Below are 19,189 nucleotides of genomic sequence, written 5' to 3' on the forward strand. Positions count from 1 at the left end.
GAAACAAGATTATCTTCAAAACAACGAAATTTCGTATTGTGCTCGTTTGTTTTCGGAAATAAATAACGGGACCGGCTTCCCCGGCTACAGCTGATTGGACACTTCAGTCGTGCTGACATTGACAGTTGACGGATACGTTCCGCAACACGCAAATCTACAATCAATGTTGCCAGCGTCGAACTCGATACTATTTTTTCAAATCGATTGTTGATTTTTTTATCGATTCTTAATATGGCACCGATAAGCTGCTGTGCAGGCTGCCGTCAGCCTTTCCCGAAGAGAAACGAGTACCTGGTTTGTTCATCATGCAAGTTAAAATATGATTTTACCTGTGCCAATGTAGATTCCCCGACCTTTTCATCAATGAATACCCAGCAGAAAGGTAAATGGATATGCCCAGAGTGCTGCTGCAAACAGCCTAAAACCGGCAATACGAATACACTTGTGCGACCAGCAGCGGCGTGCTCCGCTGTGGGTGGAGTGGCTGTGAACTCGGAGAGTCCAAATAAGGACCGTACGCTGAAAAAGCCCTTAACAGAACCTGCTCCCGCACTGAGTGCATCTGAAGATGCACGCACCTCGGAGCAAAGATGGCGGGAAATTATAAGAGAAGAAGTAAACTCTGCACTGGAGAGTACCATTCAGAGGCTTGTAGCAGATAAGTTGAAAGATATAAATGAAGAGATTGCAGGCTTCCGGAATTCAATGAATTTTTACGACGAGAAATATGAGTCTATGAAAAAAACAGTCGAAGATCAACGTGTCACTATTTCGGATCTCACAAACCAAAACGAACAGCTGCGGATGTCGGTTTCGGACCTGCAGGCAAGGGTGAATATTGTAGAAAATCACATGCGTGAGTGTAATATTGAGATAAACGGTGTCCCAGAAAATAAGGCCGAAAATTTAGTTAACACAGTGGTTCAACTGTCAACAATCGTCAAAAGTCCTGTCACTACCGACGATATCCATACCGTGACCAGAGTTGCTAAGCTAACAAATGATAGTGAAAGGCCTAGAGCTATAATAGCTAAGCTTCGAACGCCGCGTCTACGTGATACGATATTAGCCGCAGTCTCTAAATTTAATAAAGATAATGCCAAAGATAAATTGTCCACCCAGCATCTAGGAATTGGTGGTCAACGAGTCCCGGTATTTGTGGCGGAGCATCTAACGCCGGCTGCCAAGAAACTACACGCAGCGACTAGGATGAAGGCAAAAGAACTTAGTTACAAGTACGTGTGGATTCGGAATGGGCGCATCTATGTCCGGAAAGATGATAAGGATCAGGCCATACTCATTAGAAACATGGATAGTCTAGGGTTAATGCGTTAACTGAATGTTTCACAGTGTAAGCTCTCTTGTAAATTTCTAATCAAATTCACGTTAGATATTTATTATCAAAATGTGCAAGGTTTAAGAACTAAAACTAATGATGTGTTAAAAAACATCCTAGCTTCTAATTACAAAGTTATTGCATTTACAGAGACTTGGCTAAACTCAAAAATTTCAAACGAAGAATTTATAGATGATAGATATGTTGTATATAGAAGAGACCGTATATGTTCTGAAAGTTCCAAAAAAGACGGAGGTGGTGTAATGATTGCGGTTTCACGTGATATTCCGTCAGTAAAATTAGCGAACTCTGGGACGGGCATTGAAAGTCTAGCGGTCACATTGCTCCTTAATCATAATCACAGTGTTCGAAAGATCACAATTTGTGTAGTCTACCTGCCTCCACCAGTCAAGGCGGAATTGTTGTCAAATTTTCTATTAAGTTTAGATACAGTTTTAGATCAAACTGATGATATTGTACTCGTTGGTGACTTTAATCTAAGTTTCATTAATTGGAAACCTCAACATGATGTGAGTTATTTGGCTCCGGCGAATTATAATAACACCCTGGGTTATTTATTGATAGATTTTATGTCAGCGAACAACTTATATCAAGTTAATAATGTAAGCAATAGTGACGATCGCCATCTTGACTTAATTGTAACAAATCTTCAATCTATCGTAGTCAGTAAGCCCCTGGACACATTAAGTAAATGTTATCAAAACCACCCCAGCTTGGTAGCAATGGTGTCATACTGTAACATTAGCTATTTAAAACCCAAAACAAATGTATCTAACAATTATTTCAAAGCAGACTATAACAACTTGGTAAACAAACTAAATGAGATAAACTGGAACAACGCGCTATCAGGCTTGGAAAGTGTCGATGTAATGACTACAGAATTTTATAAAATGCTGAATGACCTGATAAGTAAATTTGTGCCAAAGCGGAGCAGCAGAAGTGGCAAATATCCATCGTGGTTTAGCCAAGCGCTGATAAAACTCTTACATGAAAAAAGTAAAATTCACAAAAAGTACCGTAAATACCAGAACCCTCGAGACGAGTTGGAGTTTAAGTTACTTCGTAGTAGATGTCACAAACTTTATGATGAGTGTTTTAAACGTTACAAACAAACAATTGAATCAAACATCCGAAGTAACCCAAAAGCATTTTGGAACTATATTAAAAACAAGAGAGGTGGACACTCTACTCTCCCTGCCAGAATGTTCTTAAGCGACATGTCGGCGACATCGGGCCCGGAGATTGCTAACTTATTTGCTAGGCACTTTTCCTCAGTGTACAGTTCTTTTAGCTCTAGCGACGGTGACAACAACACGCTTGGTGACATCCCTCCCAGATCGGATGCCTACATTAGTAAAATACACCTAACAGAATCTGAGATATTGCGGGCAATTAAATTATTAGACACTTCTAAAGGTGCTGGTCCAGATGGTATACCTCCTATATTTGTGAAGCGCTGCGGCTCAGCATTGGCTTTGCCCCTCTCTATAATATATAATAGGTCACTTTCTGATGGATGTTTTCCTTCTGCATGGAAGGAGGCGCGAATAGTCCCGGTTTTTAAAAAAGGAGATGAAGCTGACGTACGAAACTATCGCCCAATCTCTATTTTGTCGTGTTTTTCAAAGCTATTTGAGTCTCTTGTACAACCAATACTCTCGCGACGACAATTATATGTCAGATCATCAACATGGTTTTAGGCCCGGACGCTCCGTAGTTTCGAACTTGGTGCCTTTTGTTTCGGATTTGTGTCAGCATGTTGACAAGGGCCTGCAAGTTGATACGGTATACACGGACTTTAGCAGTGCCTTTGATAAGGTTGACCATACAATTCTTGTACAAAAGCTTAATACTTTTGGAGTGGGGGGTAATTGGCTCAAATGGTTTAAGTCCTATCTAAGTAACAGGCCCCAAAATGTGGCTGTGCATGGCTTTAAATCTCTAACCTACAATGCCAGTTCAGGAGTACCACAGGGTTCACACCTGGGTCCAGTCCTTTTTCTCATATTTATAAATGACATTACGAACCACATAAAACAATCTAATTATTCCCTGTATGCAGATGACCTCAAGCTTTACAGATCAGTGACATCTGACTCTGATGCAAAATTGCTGCAGGGTGACCTTAACAATATAGTATCGTGGTGCAATACAAACCGCATGACTCTTAATGCAAACAAGTGCTTTTTTATAAAATTCTGTAAGAAAAAAAAACCACTTGCATATAGGTACGAGATAGGCGGTACAAACATAACAGAAGTTTCTGAAGTTCGGGATCTTGGCGTCATAATTGACAATAAGCTCAATTTTAATGCTCACATTGACGCCATAGTAAAAAAAGCTGCACAGATGCTTGGTTTTATTAAGAGAAATTCCATCGGTTTCAAAGAGCAGCAAACTAAAATAATCCTCTACAATACACTGGTACGCAGCCATCTCGAATCTGCCTCAATTGTTTGGAATCCATTCTATCATGTGCATTCGCAACGCATAGAGAGTATACAGAGAGCTTTTACCAGGTATCTGGCTTATGGTACTCCAGGATTCTCGCATAGAAACACCTACGACTGTCGCCTCGCCAAATATAACATGGTCAGCCTACGCGATCGGCGACGAATGCTGGATTTCTGTTTTTTGCACAAGGTCGTAAACGGACAAGTAAATTGCAGTAACTTGCTCGAGAGACTCTGTCTAACTGCACCATATAATTATCCTCGGCAACCCATAACGAAAGTGTTCTCGCTACCAGCAACTAGGACTAATCTTGGACTGCAGTCGCCCATGGTACGAATTTGCGCTGCATAAAATGCCTTTGTAAGGGACGGGACTTGCATCGACATTTTCCACGACACTTTATCCGAATTTAAAAATAAAATAATAAGGGGGGATGATAAAAGGGTAAATAAATGATTAATAAAAATAAAAATAAAAAACAACAAAAATTGTAAAAACAAGTTAATAATTATAGTTGAACTTAATTCGTGTAGTTATGTTATATATTTTTAGACTAAGTAATTTAAATTTAGTTCTTGTGTAATTCTAGGTTAGATAATAGTATTAGTTGGAGCTCGCTGCATTATATGAGAGAATGTTATGTACTCCGTAATTGTCATATATATCAGTACTTAATGCCTGTTTGAATGCTTGTTAATGTAATCTACAATATATATGATGTGGACGTACTTTTATAATAAAATAAAAAAATAAAAAAAAAATAAAAATACGTAGTCATCGTGCACATTTAATACCCAAAATCATTAAATATTGGTTTCTTATGTCAAATATTACAGAAGACAATCATTTATTGTGCCAATTAGATATGAGTCTAGGAGCCTATAGTACAAATACAGAGGCTCACTGTCAACGGACCGCAACATTGAGTTTTATCTCGCAGCGTGATGTTAGTCAAACTCGATGGGTCGCCGTCGCGGCCGCCGGATATTTACTTAATTTTAACCATACAACATACAATCATACAATCACGCCTGGGTGGCTAGCCGAATGGCACAATCGCTCACGAAACGCTCACGAAACGAAGCGCTAGTAGATATCTATCTCTATCGCGCTTGCGTATTGGCGCGACAGAGCCAGCGGCGTATCGCTTTCGTTTGGCGTCGGAGAAATGCCATTCGGCTACGGGGCCTGTTTCTCATATAGGGGTAGGCAGAGCACATGAAACTGCTAAAGTTACAGTGCCACTCTTGGCAAATAAGGGGTTGAAAGAAAACGAAACTGTGACTGTGAATTTTAACCAGTAGGTACTTAAAGCATTAAACATACAAGTATAGTATATTGTGCAACAAGGGAGGTAAGGGGGATTTTGTCAACGAGTGTTGTTAATAACTCGCGACAGCCGCAGGCTGGAGAGAGTTTTAAACACGAGTTTACAAAATCCTTACCTCCTGAGTTACACACAATATTTTTCATCACGTTTAAGAGGAAACCACGGAAAAAAAATTATAAGGCAAAACCTTCAATTCGGTGTTGTATGTACTGCCCGTTGCTATGGCAACGCGGTTAAGCGCAAATCGAGATGGCCGTCACAATTTCCTGCCAGATTGCAAATTATAACGATTTATCTACGTGAAATTTACAAAATAAATGTGAAACATTGCATTTTTCATACAGCGTATATTTTTTTATAGCTTAATAGTCAAATTTTAGTTGTGCAAAAAAACCTTGGCTGATTGAAACATCCTTTGCCGGAAGTATTGTATGGATTGTATTAATTTTTAAAACAAAATCCATTACTCCATTGGGAATAAAATAGTACATTATTCTTCAGTACACGTAGATGCAATGAGACCTTTATACAGCTAATGTGATGAAAAAGAACTTACGCATCTTTACTGAAGTAAATTTGAATTTATTTATCTTTAGTACCTAGGTATTTTACTAGGTACTTTATGTGTTTACAACGCAATTTAACAAGATTATGTTTATAGTGTTAAGCGCTTTAAATCATCAAAGTAATTTTTTTATTTATCAACCTATAAAATACTGTTATCAGTGAAAACTATCAAATCTCATGTTTATTTTAGGAAAAAAGATAAGCCATCTATTTGCTCAGTTATCGAAGCTAAACCGACTAGTGAAGATGATTGTTGTTTTGCTCGCGGTTCTAGTGATCGCCATTTACTATTTCGGAACCCGCAATCATGACTACTGGGCCAAGAGAAATGTCAAGCATGACCCGCCGGTGTTCCTGTTCGGAAATAACTACAAGGGTTTCGTTGGACAACAAAGCATCACACAGGTAGCTAACGACCTCTACAACCGGTTCCCGAACGAGAAAGTAGTCGGCTTCTACAGGGGATCCACCCCAGAACTATACATAAGAGATCCGGATATAATCAGAGATGTATTGAACACCGATTTTGCTTATTTCTACTCGCGGGGTTTTGGAAGAGATCCAAAGGTGGAACCGTTGTCAGCTAACTTGTTCAGTGCCGAAGGAGATCTATGGAAGCTTCTGCGACAACGAATAACGCCGGCGTTCACGACCGCCAAGCTGAAGGCAATGTTCCCACTAGTGGTGCGGAGTGCCGAGCGGCTGCAGGGCGTGGCGCGCGATGTCGCGGTCCGGTCCGATGCATGTGACGTACGAGAACTCATGGCGCGCTACACCACAGAATTTATCGGAGCATGTGGTTTTGGTGTTGATGCTGATTCCCTAGGAAACGAAAATTCAGCCTTCAGAAACATCGGTAGAATGATCTTCGCCACACCGCTCCCGATCATAATCAAACAAATGTTGTATCAACTTTTCCCACCAATAAGATCATTCCTCCATGTCGGCAATCCGAAGCTTCGTGAAGAAATATTTGAGTTGGTAAAAACCATAAGAGAAAATAGACAATGTAAACCTTCTGGTCGACATGATTTTATAGACCTACTTTTAGAATTGGAAACCAAGGGAAAGATCGTAGGAGAATCTGTTGAACATAGGAATGCTGATGGGACTCCTTTAATTGTGGACATGGAAATGGATGTCAAAATGATGGCTGCTCAAGTATTTGTCTTCTTTGGCGCTGGTTTTGAAACGTCTTCATCTGCTACAAGCTTTTTATTGCACCAACTGGCGTACAATCCTGAAATACAAGCTAAGATTCAGTCGGAGATAGATGAAGTGTTGCAAAAATATGACAATAAGTTGTGTTACGATGCGGTAGCAGAGATGACATTACTTGGTATGGCTTTTAAAGAGGGAATGAGGATGTTTCCGTCGCTGGGCGTCCTGAACCGTGTCTGCGCGCGGACGTATACATTCCCTCAACTAGGTCTAACCATTGATCCTGGAGTAAAGATTGTGATCCCAGTGGAAGCGCTGCAGAATGATGAGAAGTATTTCGACAACCCGCGGGAGTTCCGACCGGAGCGATTCACTCCGGAAGAAATTCAGAAGCGACACAAATACGTGTATTTACCTTTTGGAGACGGACCCAGAGCGTGTATAGGTATGTTATGTAAACTATTTAATTCAATCATTATTTATTTACATTCCAAGGAACTTAATAACCATCTTGCTACACGACTATACTTGTCAAGACTTTGATATAACGGGTCAAGCGCTTTCGAAGGAAGCCAGCGCTGTCAAGCTGATGTAATTTGACAGACGTTCCGATGCACTCTTTGAGTGATAACAGTTAAATACATAATTATGTACTAAGAGCCCAGAGCCAGTAGTCGTTCCTTGCCTGGCGGCTCTAAACTATTCCTCTAATAGTAATTTTGCATGAGTGTTCTCATTTTTTGTAATGGTTGATGCTTTGTGCCTTTTTTGAACTTGTTGACGTGTTCCAGGATTACGTCTAGGCGAGATGCAGTCGCTGGCGGGGCTGGCAGCAGTGTTGCAGCAGTGCTGCGTGTCGCCAGTCGGGCGAGACCCGGCGTGTGCCGCCGCTCAATTCCCGCTCGAACGTTGTTCAGGCTGTCCGGGGGGGATTGCCACTCAAACTCACCAGCAGACGATAAAGAATTGACTAAGGACCTTACAGATTACCTACAAAGCATTCCGGAGTATAGTAAACGGGAATAATATTAAGAGGATACGGTAGCGAAAATGCTAAAATGGAAAATAAATAAATACTTAAATAAATAAATATTATAGGACATTCTTACACAGATTGACTGAGGCCCACGGTAAGCTCAAGAAGGCTTGTGTTGTGGGTACTCAGACAACGATATATATAAATAAAGGAGCCCCCCTTTTAACTTGGGAATTTTAGTTAAATATACAAGTGTTATTAACTAGATTTATCAAAATTGTCCATTAAGAACAACTCAGTCAAAAGATATTTCAAAAAAATCTTTAAAATCGAGGTTTCGCTCCCGACTCTTTCCTCCTTCAAAACTAATCAATCGGAACGAAATTTGAGAATCTGAATAACTATGAAATAATCTATGTCGGACCGTTTAGCTTTTTTGGTTAATTGTTACCAATCTTGAGTATCACACCTTTTTTTGCGCCACAATGAAAAAGGCCGTTTTTGGAAATTTTTATTGGCTCTAGAGTCTTTTAAAAGCAGAATATCAAAAAAATCAAAACGGTCCGACACAGATAAAAATAATAACAATATGTGTTGAAAAAATCATTGCTCTATCTTCAAAAATCAGGGAGGAAATAGTCGAGAGCGTTTGTATAGAGAATTGACCCCTACCGTATCTCTTAAGTAATTTCCTGCATAATTTCTTGGCTGTATTCCCGAAAGGTGGAGCATAAGAATCTGCTCAAGTTTCGGTGACACTATTGGCATCTAAGGGTATTAAAAAGTATTATGATAATAATAAATGTTATAATATTTACTTTTGTGATAAATATCGATAAATACATTACGATAGTTAAATCTATATTATTGTAATAAATGTTGTTGCTTATCATTGGTTTATTTTTATTTCTAACCAAACACAAACTATCTTTAATTGCGTTATGTAAAGGTTAACGATTGATTTCTTTTATCATGTCATTTATTCAATTCAATTCAATTCAATTCAATTCAAAACCTTTAATGTCATAAACAACACATTTGACTAACAAATCTTATAATTCTTCTTAGACTGCATACGTAATTATCTAGATTCATATTTATTTAATTTAAATCCAGTTCTTACGGTAAGTGAATAACTTATGTAACTTTACTTACATGAATTAGCAATTTTTTTATCTTTAGTATTTTAATGCTTATTACAATTACAACGAAATGCAACAAGATTATTTTTACAGTCATAAGCGCTTTTAATTATCAAATTAGATTCATTTAATCAAATCATAAAATGCTGTTATCACAGAAGACTATCAAATGTAATTTTTATTTTAGTATAAAAAAACAGGCTCAGTTATCAAAAACAAACTGACGAGTGAAGATGGTTGTTGTGTTGCTCGCAATTATAGTGATCGCCATTTACTATTTCGGCACCCGCAATCACGACTACTGGGCCAAGAGAAATGTCAAGCATGATCCGCCAGTGTTTTTGTTCGGAAACAACTACAAGGGTTTCATTGGACAACGAAGCTTCACACAGGTAGCCAACGACCTCTACAACCGGTTCCCGAATGAGAAAGTAGTCGGCTACTACAGGGGATCCACCCCGGAACTATACATAAGAGATCCAGATATCATCAGGGAGATATTGAACACCGATTTTGCTTATTTCTATCGACGGGGTCATGGAAAAGATCCAAAGGTGGAGCCGTTGTCAGCTAACTTGTTCGGTGCCGAAGGAGATCTATGGAAGCTTCTGCGACAACGAATAACGCCCGCGTTCACGACTGCCAAGCTGAAGGCGATGTTTCCGCTGGTGGTGCGGTGTGCCGAGCGGCTGCAGGACGTGGCGCGCGCCGCCGCGGGCCGGTCCGACGCATGCGACGTCCGCGAACTCATGGCGCGGTTCACCACAGAATTTATCGGAGCATGTGGCTTTGGTGTTGATGCTGATTCCCTAGGAAATGAAAATTCAGCCTTCAGAAACATCGGCAGGATGATCTTTGCTACACCACTCCCGATAATAATTAAAGAAATGTTGTATCAACTTTTGCCACCAATGAGATCATTCCTCCATGTTGCCAATCCGAAGCTTCGTGATGAAATAATTGAATTGGTAAAAACTATACGAGAAGATAGGCAATGTAAACCTTCTGGTCGACATGATTTCATAGACCTACTTTTAGAATTGGAAACCAAGGGAAAGATCGTAGGAGAATCAGTTGAACATAGGAATGCTGATGGGACCCCTTTAATTGTGGACATGGAAATGGATATCATAATGATGGCAGCTCAAGTATATGTCTTCTTTGGTGCAGGTTTTGAAACATCGTCATCTGCTACAAGCTTTTTATTGCACCAACTGGCGTACAACCCTGAAATACAAGCTAAGATTCAGTCGGAGATAGATGGAGTGTTGCAAAAATATGACAATAAGTTGTGCTACGATGCGGTAGCAGAGATGACATTGCTTGGTATGGCTTTTAAAGAGGGAATGAGAATGTTTCCGTCGCTGGGCGTACTGAACCGTGTCTGCGCGCGGACGTATACATTCCCTCAACTAGGTCTAACCATTGATCCTGGAGTAAAGATTGTGATCCCGGTGGAAGCGCTGCAAAATGATGAGAAGTATTTCGACAACCCGCGGGAGTTCCGGCCGGAGCGATTCACTCCGGAAGAAATTCAGAAGCGACACAAATACGTGTATTTACCTTTTGGAGACGGACCCAGAGCGTGTATAGGTATGTCATGTAAACAAATGATTCAAAATTTTTACTCCTTTTCCAAATATTTTCTTGCAACCCTTGTAAATTTTTCGGCTAGATGACGACTTTCGTAAGCTGTAATTTTTCCGATATTTTATTCCCATGACTATTCAAGTTTTTGAATGTGTTTGCCGATTTATTGGCAAGATTTTTCTTTTTATACATTTGATGCAATGACTGTCTTGAGCGTTTTTTATACTGGCTGACATGTTCTAGGACTACGTCTAGGCGAGATGCAGTCGCTGGCGGGGCTGGCAGCAGTGTTGCAGCAGTGCAGCGTGTCGCCGGCGGCCGAGACCCGGCGTGTGCCGCCGCTCGACTCCCGCTCGAACATTGTACAAGCTGTCCGGGGAGGATTGCCACTCAAGCTCACCAGTAGAGATGTGTCATACGCGAGTGAGTGATAACTCTTCATAACGCTAACTCTTCAACTTCAGTTTCATCTCGCTCATTTCGCTCAGTAACTTACCTATCATTACGGGGTCAAAGGAATTTTGGCCAAGATGGGACACGCTGACAACATTGATTGTCGCATGTGTGGTGAAGAGGAAGAAACCGTCAGATATCTAATGTGTGAATGTCACGCTATCGCCAGACAAAGAATGAAGAACTTTGGAGCAGGCTACCTGGCACCAAAGGACTTCAGAGAGCTATCCATGAGCCTCATCATCCGATACGTGGAGATTTTCGAGAAGCTCCTGAATAGCTGTATGGTCTTAGGATAGTAGGGGGTGATTGCACAAAAGATCCCGATGGGTCGAAGTGTATCCGTAAGGGCCCCGGCAGATTTAAGATAAGATAAGATAACTTACATATCTCAGAGTTACTTGCGCGCATTTTCCCAGCCATGATTCGAATGAGCGGGTAGAACCAAAAGAGCGAAACGATACAAATGTTCGGAATGACAGCTTCGGAGCGATTCGGAAGGATTTGGTTTGGCAATGTGGCGGTATCGTGTCACATGATTAGCAATCTTGCTCAAAATAGTCTGACAGATTTACTGAGCAAAATAAGCGGAATGAGAGAAATTATTAATATACCTATATCACCGCGAGCGACAGACATTGAATCACTCTTTTCACCTCAGTGAAGCGTTTTGCGCATGCGCATCTCTTCTCACCAACAGACGATATAGAATAAACAACGGACCTTACAGATTACCTACAAAGCATTACAGAGTATATAGTAAATACATACTCGTAGTATCAAAATTAAGTACTTATTTTACTACATATTCCTAAACTGACGCCTGTATCCCTAAAAGGTAAAACACATGTACAAGTAAATGTTGAAGTTTCAGTGATATAACTTAAGGGTATTAAAATGTATTATAATGAAAGTGATGTTATGCTTTTGTAATAAATTTAGTTGCTTATCATTGGTTTAATTTCAATCCAATAAAACTAATCTCATAGGTAATTATAAAGATCGTTATCAGCGTGCTGTATCGGTGGCAGCGTATGGTTGACAAAAAAAACAAATACACAAGTATTTAAAACATTATATGGGCCATTGTTTTCAAAGTTGTCCGACCACCCCACTTATTTTGTAACATGGGTATTTTTTTACGCGATTAATACTTAGAATCGCAAGCTCTTTCGATCCTTATAGGAGAAAAAAAAAGTCCCAAGATTTCCATACATTTTTCGAACCTTCCATTCCGTTACCGCCATACAAAATGTATGAAAAAAATGGTTACTGCCCCCCCCCCCCCCCCCCCCCCAGTCGAAGTTGTCCCGCTGTACCTTATCTATATATCAGGATCGTAGCAAGTGACAAGGATGGACTCTGCCGACGCTTTCAACAACCAGGCGTGATCGTCAGATTTTTTAAACATTTCACATTATCTAGTTAACCCTTAAATTGCCACTCTATGACCGCGCAGGATTTTTATAATGAAACTTGGTGTTTTGGGTTCAGTTAGGGTAGATTAAGGGGAAAATGTGTGAAAAAAAACATAACAAAATTGGAAATGGTTTTTTTTAAGCGTCACTTATAAATGACATTGCCAACTACTGCTTAACATAAAGACGTCACTTTGGACGGACATTGCCAACTACACATGCACATTGCTAACATAGAAAAATAAAACGTAAACTTAATAAGTTACACTCAACATTGTCCGAAACTTCACGTGCTACCTCTTTATGTCCGGCGCAATATCTCTAACGTAGTCTACGTTATGAAAAATGCTCAAAACTATGTTGACTGTCCGGATCTGCTGTCAAGCTTGAAGTTCCCACTTCGTAGTCCCCTCACGCCTTGCGTCTCGCACTAAACGAATGTTTCATATCCTCGCCGCTAATACTAACTTCAGAAAAAACTCCTTTATTATAAGAACCACTAAATATTTCAATCAAATTTAATTTGATCATGACCCCATCGATCTGATCTCTGACAGTTTTACATCAGTACGCAAACTACTGACCCAAGACTTCACCCACTGTTAACTCTCAAATAACACTATAAACAGGGTACTGTTTTTTTCTTTCTTTTATTGTTTGCTCTCAATCATCGGTTGAACTCATATATAGATATGTATTACATAATCTTTAAATAAATTACATAATTTCCTGTAATTTTGCACGCATGTACTTTGCCCAGTTTCTATCTGTGGATACTTGTTATTGGCTCGTTGTTTCTATGTTATAAGCCTAATAGTAATTTTATCTGTGAGTTTTCCTAATAAATTAAATAAAAATATAGTCCAGGCAAAAATAAACAGGTACCTACACTTTTAGGAGAAGAAGATTTACTGCTGCAGTCGTCTCTAAAAAAACTCTCTACCTAAGATTCTCATTTTTTCTTCGTTGTCTGATTCTAAATCGGAGTTTTTAGAAGCTGGAGGTGGTAGAAGAGCTATTATCCTCTTTGATCTCAAACGTTGCCCATCTATATTATTGTAAAAATGCAACTAATGTTAACAATACACAAAAAAATATTCGTTTAGAAAAGTTGGCAATGTCCGTTACAAGTGACAAATAGAAAAAACACAATATTTAGTACTAACTGGCAGTGTCACTTTGAAGTGACATATATTATAACTTCAAAAATAATAATGAAATGTTTGTCATTTATTCACAATAATGACACTAAATAGTAACTTAATTACTATTTCTATAAAATTGAGTGAAAAATACGCATAAACTACTAAAATACTTACATAACAACGACATTTGTCACAAGCGCAAAAAGACCTCACGGTTGTAATTTGTAAACTGAGTATTTTTTTCAAATTTTGATAAGAGAAAGCGATGCGATAGTGCGTAAAAATAAAAGGGATAGACGCTAGATCGTGTGGATCACGCCACCTGCGCCAGAGTGCCTAGGAATCTGAGTTAGCCTAGACTCTATAGGACGTCATTTAAAACGGACAAAAACAATTTAAGGGTTAAAATGTATTTCGGAATAAATCTTTGGTATGCGGCAAGGAGAGGTGTTATCGCCACATTTGTATGCGGGCGCCGTAAGAATCAATGAAGCGGTAAAGGTTGTTGAAAGTTCCACATTGTTTTCATATCCAGGGAGTTGAGGCGAGTGGCTGAGATGAAATTAAATATGGCGGGTACATTTATTTATTTATTTATTTATTATAAATGGACTTGCTTTTCGCCACAGACTAGCCCTAGTAGCATTTATCGTTGGGGTGTCCTCGCCAACGGTTGGTTTATTGTTGGGAGATGATAATCGGTCTACCAACAAAGCCCCAACATTGGACCTACCGCATAGAGATTATGTTGTTTTTCCCACACACGTGTAACATTGGGCCTACTAGCTTTACGGTAGGATAACTAACGAAGATTTTTTACCGTAGGTAGAACATTGGGCTAACCGCATTAAATTCCACGAAAATATATTGTGGTTAAATACGCAGTGGGCCAACGATGTAATACCAACGTAATATTTTCCACAAACTGACAACAATGGGCCAATAGCTTCTACAGTTGGCCAGCCCACAAGGTTTATTGTGTAATTTCCCACAAACCTCTAACGATGGCCCTACTACCTCTACGGTTGGGTAACCAATGATGAATTTGTAGCTTTGGTGTACCATTAAAATGCAATGGGCCAACGATGTAATACCAACGTAATATTTTCCACAAACTGACAACAGTGGGCCAACAGCTGCTACAGTTGGCCAGCCCACAAAGTTTATCGTGTAATTTCCCACAAACCTCTAACGATGGCCCTACTAGCTCTACGGTTGGGTAACCAATGATGAATTTGTAGCTTTAGTGTACCATTAAAATGCAATGGGCCAACGATGTAATACCAACGTAATATTTTCTACAAACTGACAACAGTGGGCCAACAGCTTCTACAGTTGGCCAGCCCACAAAATTTATTGTGTAATTTCCCACAAACCTTTAACGATGGCCCTACTAGCTCTACGGTTGGGTAACCAATGATGAATTTGTAGTTTTAGTGTACCATTAAAATGCAATGGGCCAACGATGTAATACCAACGTATATTTTCTACAAACTGACAACAGTGGGCCAACAGCTTCTACAGTTGGCCAGGCCAAAAGGTTTATTGTGTAATTTCCCACAAACCTCTATCAATTGGCCTTACTGGGTTGGATTAACCAATCAGGAATATCGTAGGATTGTCCAGCCTTTCAGACCTTCCAGCTCCAGCATATCAGACCCTTACCAAATATAATGAAAGAACTCGTCAATACGGATAAGACGAGTCGAAACTCGTCACGCAATATATAATTTCACTTACAAGATTTGGTTAACAGGAGACACACTGGACTAAAAGCCTAATGAAAAGATTCTAAATAAAAATAGTTTGATCGGATATAATGTTTTCACATAATGCAGGCCGCTACCAGCTCTCCTTTATAGAAAAAAATATTTTATTAGAATAAAAAGTCATGAAGTAAAATGTCATAATCATTTATTTCTCTACAATAGTAACGTTTACATTACGCGGCGTTTCTAATAACGTTCGTGCATCCCTCGGTGAAGAAGGATGACAAGGTTGCAACTTTTTTAGCAAATCGTTGAGAGCAGAGTGACTTATATTATGTTTCTTAGACCACAATACAAGAAAAGAATTAATATTATCCTCTGAATCAGATGGAACATCAATATCTCTTAAGGGTTCTTTGGTATAGTAATCAATTGGAATATTTGAATTAGAAGCTACGTTAATTGTACCGTAATGATCTGCACTTAAGAGTGATTCATGTTCAGTATTGGAAAGAGAAGTGAGTAAACGTAACTCTTGTTTGATTTGTATTGTCTTACGAGCTAGACTTCGTTTTTTTTATTTTTTTTTGTAACAGCGGGTTTGCTACTGCTTGGCTCTTCGGGCTTCCCGTCCTCCATTGCGGTCCTTAGTGAATCTGAACCAATTTCATATTATCTCTTAGAACCGAAATTGGATTTGTTAATCAAGAATATGAAGACCATCAGATTCTAAAAAGTATACTAACAGAACTTGATTGATATTGTAGTCATTAAGAAGATAAAAAAATGTCCGAAGTCTGATTCCTATATAATTGCAAAATATAGGAATTCTTAAATAAATTTGATTTTTATGTGGAACATTGGTTCCACATAAAAATCAGATTTATTTACGACAGTAGCAAATTAGGCATATATAAAGTTAGTCACGGCACAAACAGATTTTTTTTTCATCTCGTCACAGTTGCACAAAATATGTTTACTTACTGTTACCCAACTTTTGTGATAATGATAACTCTTTTGTATGTATACCCTTTGTATTATACTATTAGGTATGGCCAAAGACTAATAGAAGTATATATACTTAATTAAGACGAGTAAGGCTCCATTAATTGTACTAATTGTAACTTTTTAACCTTTTTAGGCTACTAGACTTATATCAATATTGGCAAAATAAATAATTGTTTTCTATAGAATTTGACTTAAGAAACCAATATTTATAGGTCAGCAATTCCCGTCAACTTTGTACAAAAATTAAGGGAAAAGTTAAATTTGTTTTTATTAATTCCTATTTTGTTACCAAGATTTTGTTGATTAATTGAGATTTTATTAAGTTTTATTTCGTCATTAAGGTTCTCTAGTATCTATATTTTCTTAATTATAACAATTATCCTGTATATATCTTACGAAAGTCGAATTATATTACTAAATGTTGGTAACAAAATAGGATCAATTAAATTTTGCTGACGTGGCATTGTACAAAGTTGACGGGAATTGCTGAGGTATGAGGTATTAAAAGTGCATGTTGACTACCTACGTATTTTTGACTAAAAATGATTGTTTTTTTTTTTAATTTTGGACACTGAAAACGCTATCGGCGATGTAGTGACGTCATAGGATTCCAACCTAACTATGTCGAATCATAAATGACATTTGTGCCTTATATTTAAATGTTAGAAAATGTTGTTTTCCAGCAGAATGACAACAAACACAGATAATCAGTAGACTAACATGGCTGATGTTTTTGCCTGATTAATTAAAAGTATACTTTGAAAATATTTTTTGCGGTTTTCAAGTCATAAGTTTTGACGACCGGTCTGGCTCAGTCGGTAGTGACCCTGCCTGCTGAGCCGCGGTCCCAGGTTCGAATCCCGGTAAGGGCATTTATTTGTGTGATGAGCACAGATATTTGTTCCTGAGTCATGGATGTTTTCTATGTATATAAGTATGTATTTATCTATTTAAGTATGTATATCGTCGCTTAGCACCCATAGTACAAGCTTTGCTTAGTTTGGGGCTAAGTTGATCTGTGTAAGATGTCCCCCAATATTTATTTATTTATTTTATTTATTTATAATAAAATATGGCAATATTTTTTTTCGGTTCATTGAACAGTAATTAATAATATAAGAGAGACTTTAAAAAGGGTCAAGTAGCCTATTACCACCTGTTATCACCAAATTGTTACCAGTGTACTTATTAATTATATTGTGTTGTACTCTTTCTTTAATACGTATGTCATTTCACACTGGTGTACACATTTTTAAACTTAATTATAGTCATAAAACTGATACAGACCTATTTATTTTAACATCTTACGCTAATTGGTTGTACCCTTAGATTAATAACACCAGATAGTGTGTCCGAACATCCTAGTGCAGCCATGCCAAGTGTGAATTTTTTTCGCACTTGTGTGATTGTATCCGAACAGCCCTCGCAGTACTCAATTTCAAGTCGTTCCAAAAGCATCTCCCGAAAAAAAATTAATTTGCGAGTAATATTGTAGTTTCTGTCGAGAATGGATGTTATAACACAACATATAATAAAAATAAACCGCCCGATATTACATTCCACGCGAAAGTATAGAGTTTAATGCGATATTTTTACGAAATCGTAAATACTAAAATTGAAATTTTTGTTGTCCGCCATTTCTTATAAATGTTGCCAGTCCAATGATTTTTTTTCCGCCAAATGATGTTTTAAAATATAAGTAACAAGAATTTTAGGTTCTTTGTATGTATATTAATATTTAAAGAAATACATTTTTTTTTTTTTTTTTTTTTTTTTTTTTTTTTTTTTTTTTTTAGTATAGATAGGTAGACGTTTGACCACGATCACACCTGATGGTAAGTGAAGTGATGGTTAAAATTAAAAAAAAATATTTTCCGAAGTTTTCTCAAAGACACAAATTTTGTTGTTTTATCGAAATTCTAATACTAGCTAAATATTATAAGCATAATGTTTCTTCATTTTAGATTTCTGACTAATCTGCTTCTGTTTGTGCAACGTACGAATGTCATGGTACTCGTATTTCAGTCAGTCTCAGTACAAGAAGTACTGAAATTGACTGAACTAGCATGAGAAATACGAACGTTTCCGGAAAAATACGAAGGAAAAGCTTTTCGCACTACTACAACTTTCGATATATGCCTGTACGTGGGAGCTAGAAAAGAATGATTCTTTCTCGCTCCCACTTACAGGATAGTAATTGGATGACTTTGGTGCGGCGGGGTCCTCGTACGGTCATGTGTTAGCACTATAATAACACTCCCAATTTAATTGTAGATGTTAAAAACAAATCAATAGCATAAGTTGGTTGTACCCATTTTCTGAAATTCCTTATCACTTTTAGAATTGTACCGACCTAATGTTCATACAACTTGTATGAGAATTAGGTCATACAATTCTAAATTAAATTAAGGTGCGACAAAGGGTCTCCAAAGGAATCGCTTGAGGGTGCCTGTGTACGTTAGGGTCTCTCAGGGTGCCTGTCCACTGGAGTGGAGCGAGGCAGCGGAGCGGTGAGCGAGGTAAAAATCCACCAATTGAATATCATAAAATCTCCGCTCCTGATATTCTATTGGTAGATTTTTACCTCGCTCACAGCTCCGCTGCCTCGCTCCGCTCCAGTGGACAGGCACCCTGAGAGACCCTAACGTAGGCCCTCCGACAGAGATGTTTATAAGGCCCTACGTTGATAATCAAGTGATGGCCCTTCAGCTATTACCATTCCGTAGGGCCTCCGAAGTTACTACCTGAAAGGCCCTATGTATGCACAAGAAACTGAGGGCCAACAGCTGTAACTATTAGGTAGGGCCTTCGTCGGATATGTTTCAAAGGCCCTACGAGGAAAATCGAGTGAGGGCCCTACGTAGGATCTTCAACGTGGG

General features: G+C 38.5%; 2 protein-coding genes across 2 annotated transcripts; both read left to right on the plus strand.

The window, feature by feature from the left end:
• The first annotated feature begins 5,927 nt into the window (after nucleotides 1–5,927).
• On the plus strand, nucleotides 5,928–8,019 carry LOC125236389 (cytochrome P450 6B6-like). The gene is made up of 2 exons (XM_048143172.1): nucleotides 5,928–7,314; nucleotides 7,661–8,019. Exons 1-2 carry the CDS (start codon nucleotides 5,955–5,957, stop codon nucleotides 7,837–7,839), a joined length of 1,539 nt encoding a protein of 512 aa, XP_047999129.1. The 5' UTR covers nucleotides 5,928–5,954; the 3' UTR covers nucleotides 7,840–8,019.
• Nucleotides 8,020–9,190: 1,171 nt separating this feature from the next.
• LOC125236631 (cytochrome P450 6B6-like) lies at nucleotides 9,191–11,982 on the plus strand. Its single transcript, XM_048143511.1, has 2 exons — nucleotides 9,191–10,580; nucleotides 10,821–11,982. Exons 1-2 carry the CDS (start codon nucleotides 9,221–9,223, stop codon nucleotides 11,006–11,008), a joined length of 1,548 nt encoding a protein of 515 aa, XP_047999468.1. The 5' UTR covers nucleotides 9,191–9,220; the 3' UTR covers nucleotides 11,009–11,982.
• The last annotated feature ends 7,207 nt before the right edge of the window (nucleotides 11,983–19,189 follow it).

Source organism: Leguminivora glycinivorella, chromosome 19 (assembly GCF_023078275.1).
Source record: "Leguminivora glycinivorella isolate SPB_JAAS2020 chromosome 19, LegGlyc_1.1, whole genome shotgun sequence".
Lineage (NCBI taxonomy): Eukaryota > Metazoa > Arthropoda > Insecta > Lepidoptera > Tortricidae > Leguminivora > Leguminivora glycinivorella.

Bases quoted from the DNA above. Each gene is read 5' to 3' on its own strand.
- LOC125236389 (XM_048143172.1), top strand. From the start codon at position 5,955: ATGATTGTTGTTTTGCTCGCGGTTCTAGTGATCGCCATTTACTATTTC. The intron at 7,315-7,660 runs GTATGTTATGTA...GACGTGTTCCAG, and splicing joins CGGACCCAGAGCGTGTATAG to GATTACGTCTAGGCGAGATG.
- LOC125236631 (XM_048143511.1), top strand. From the start codon at position 9,221: ATGGTTGTTGTGTTGCTCGCAATTATAGTGATCGCCATTTACTATTTC. The intron at 10,581-10,820 runs GTATGTCATGTA...GACATGTTCTAG, and splicing joins CGGACCCAGAGCGTGTATAG to GACTACGTCTAGGCGAGATG.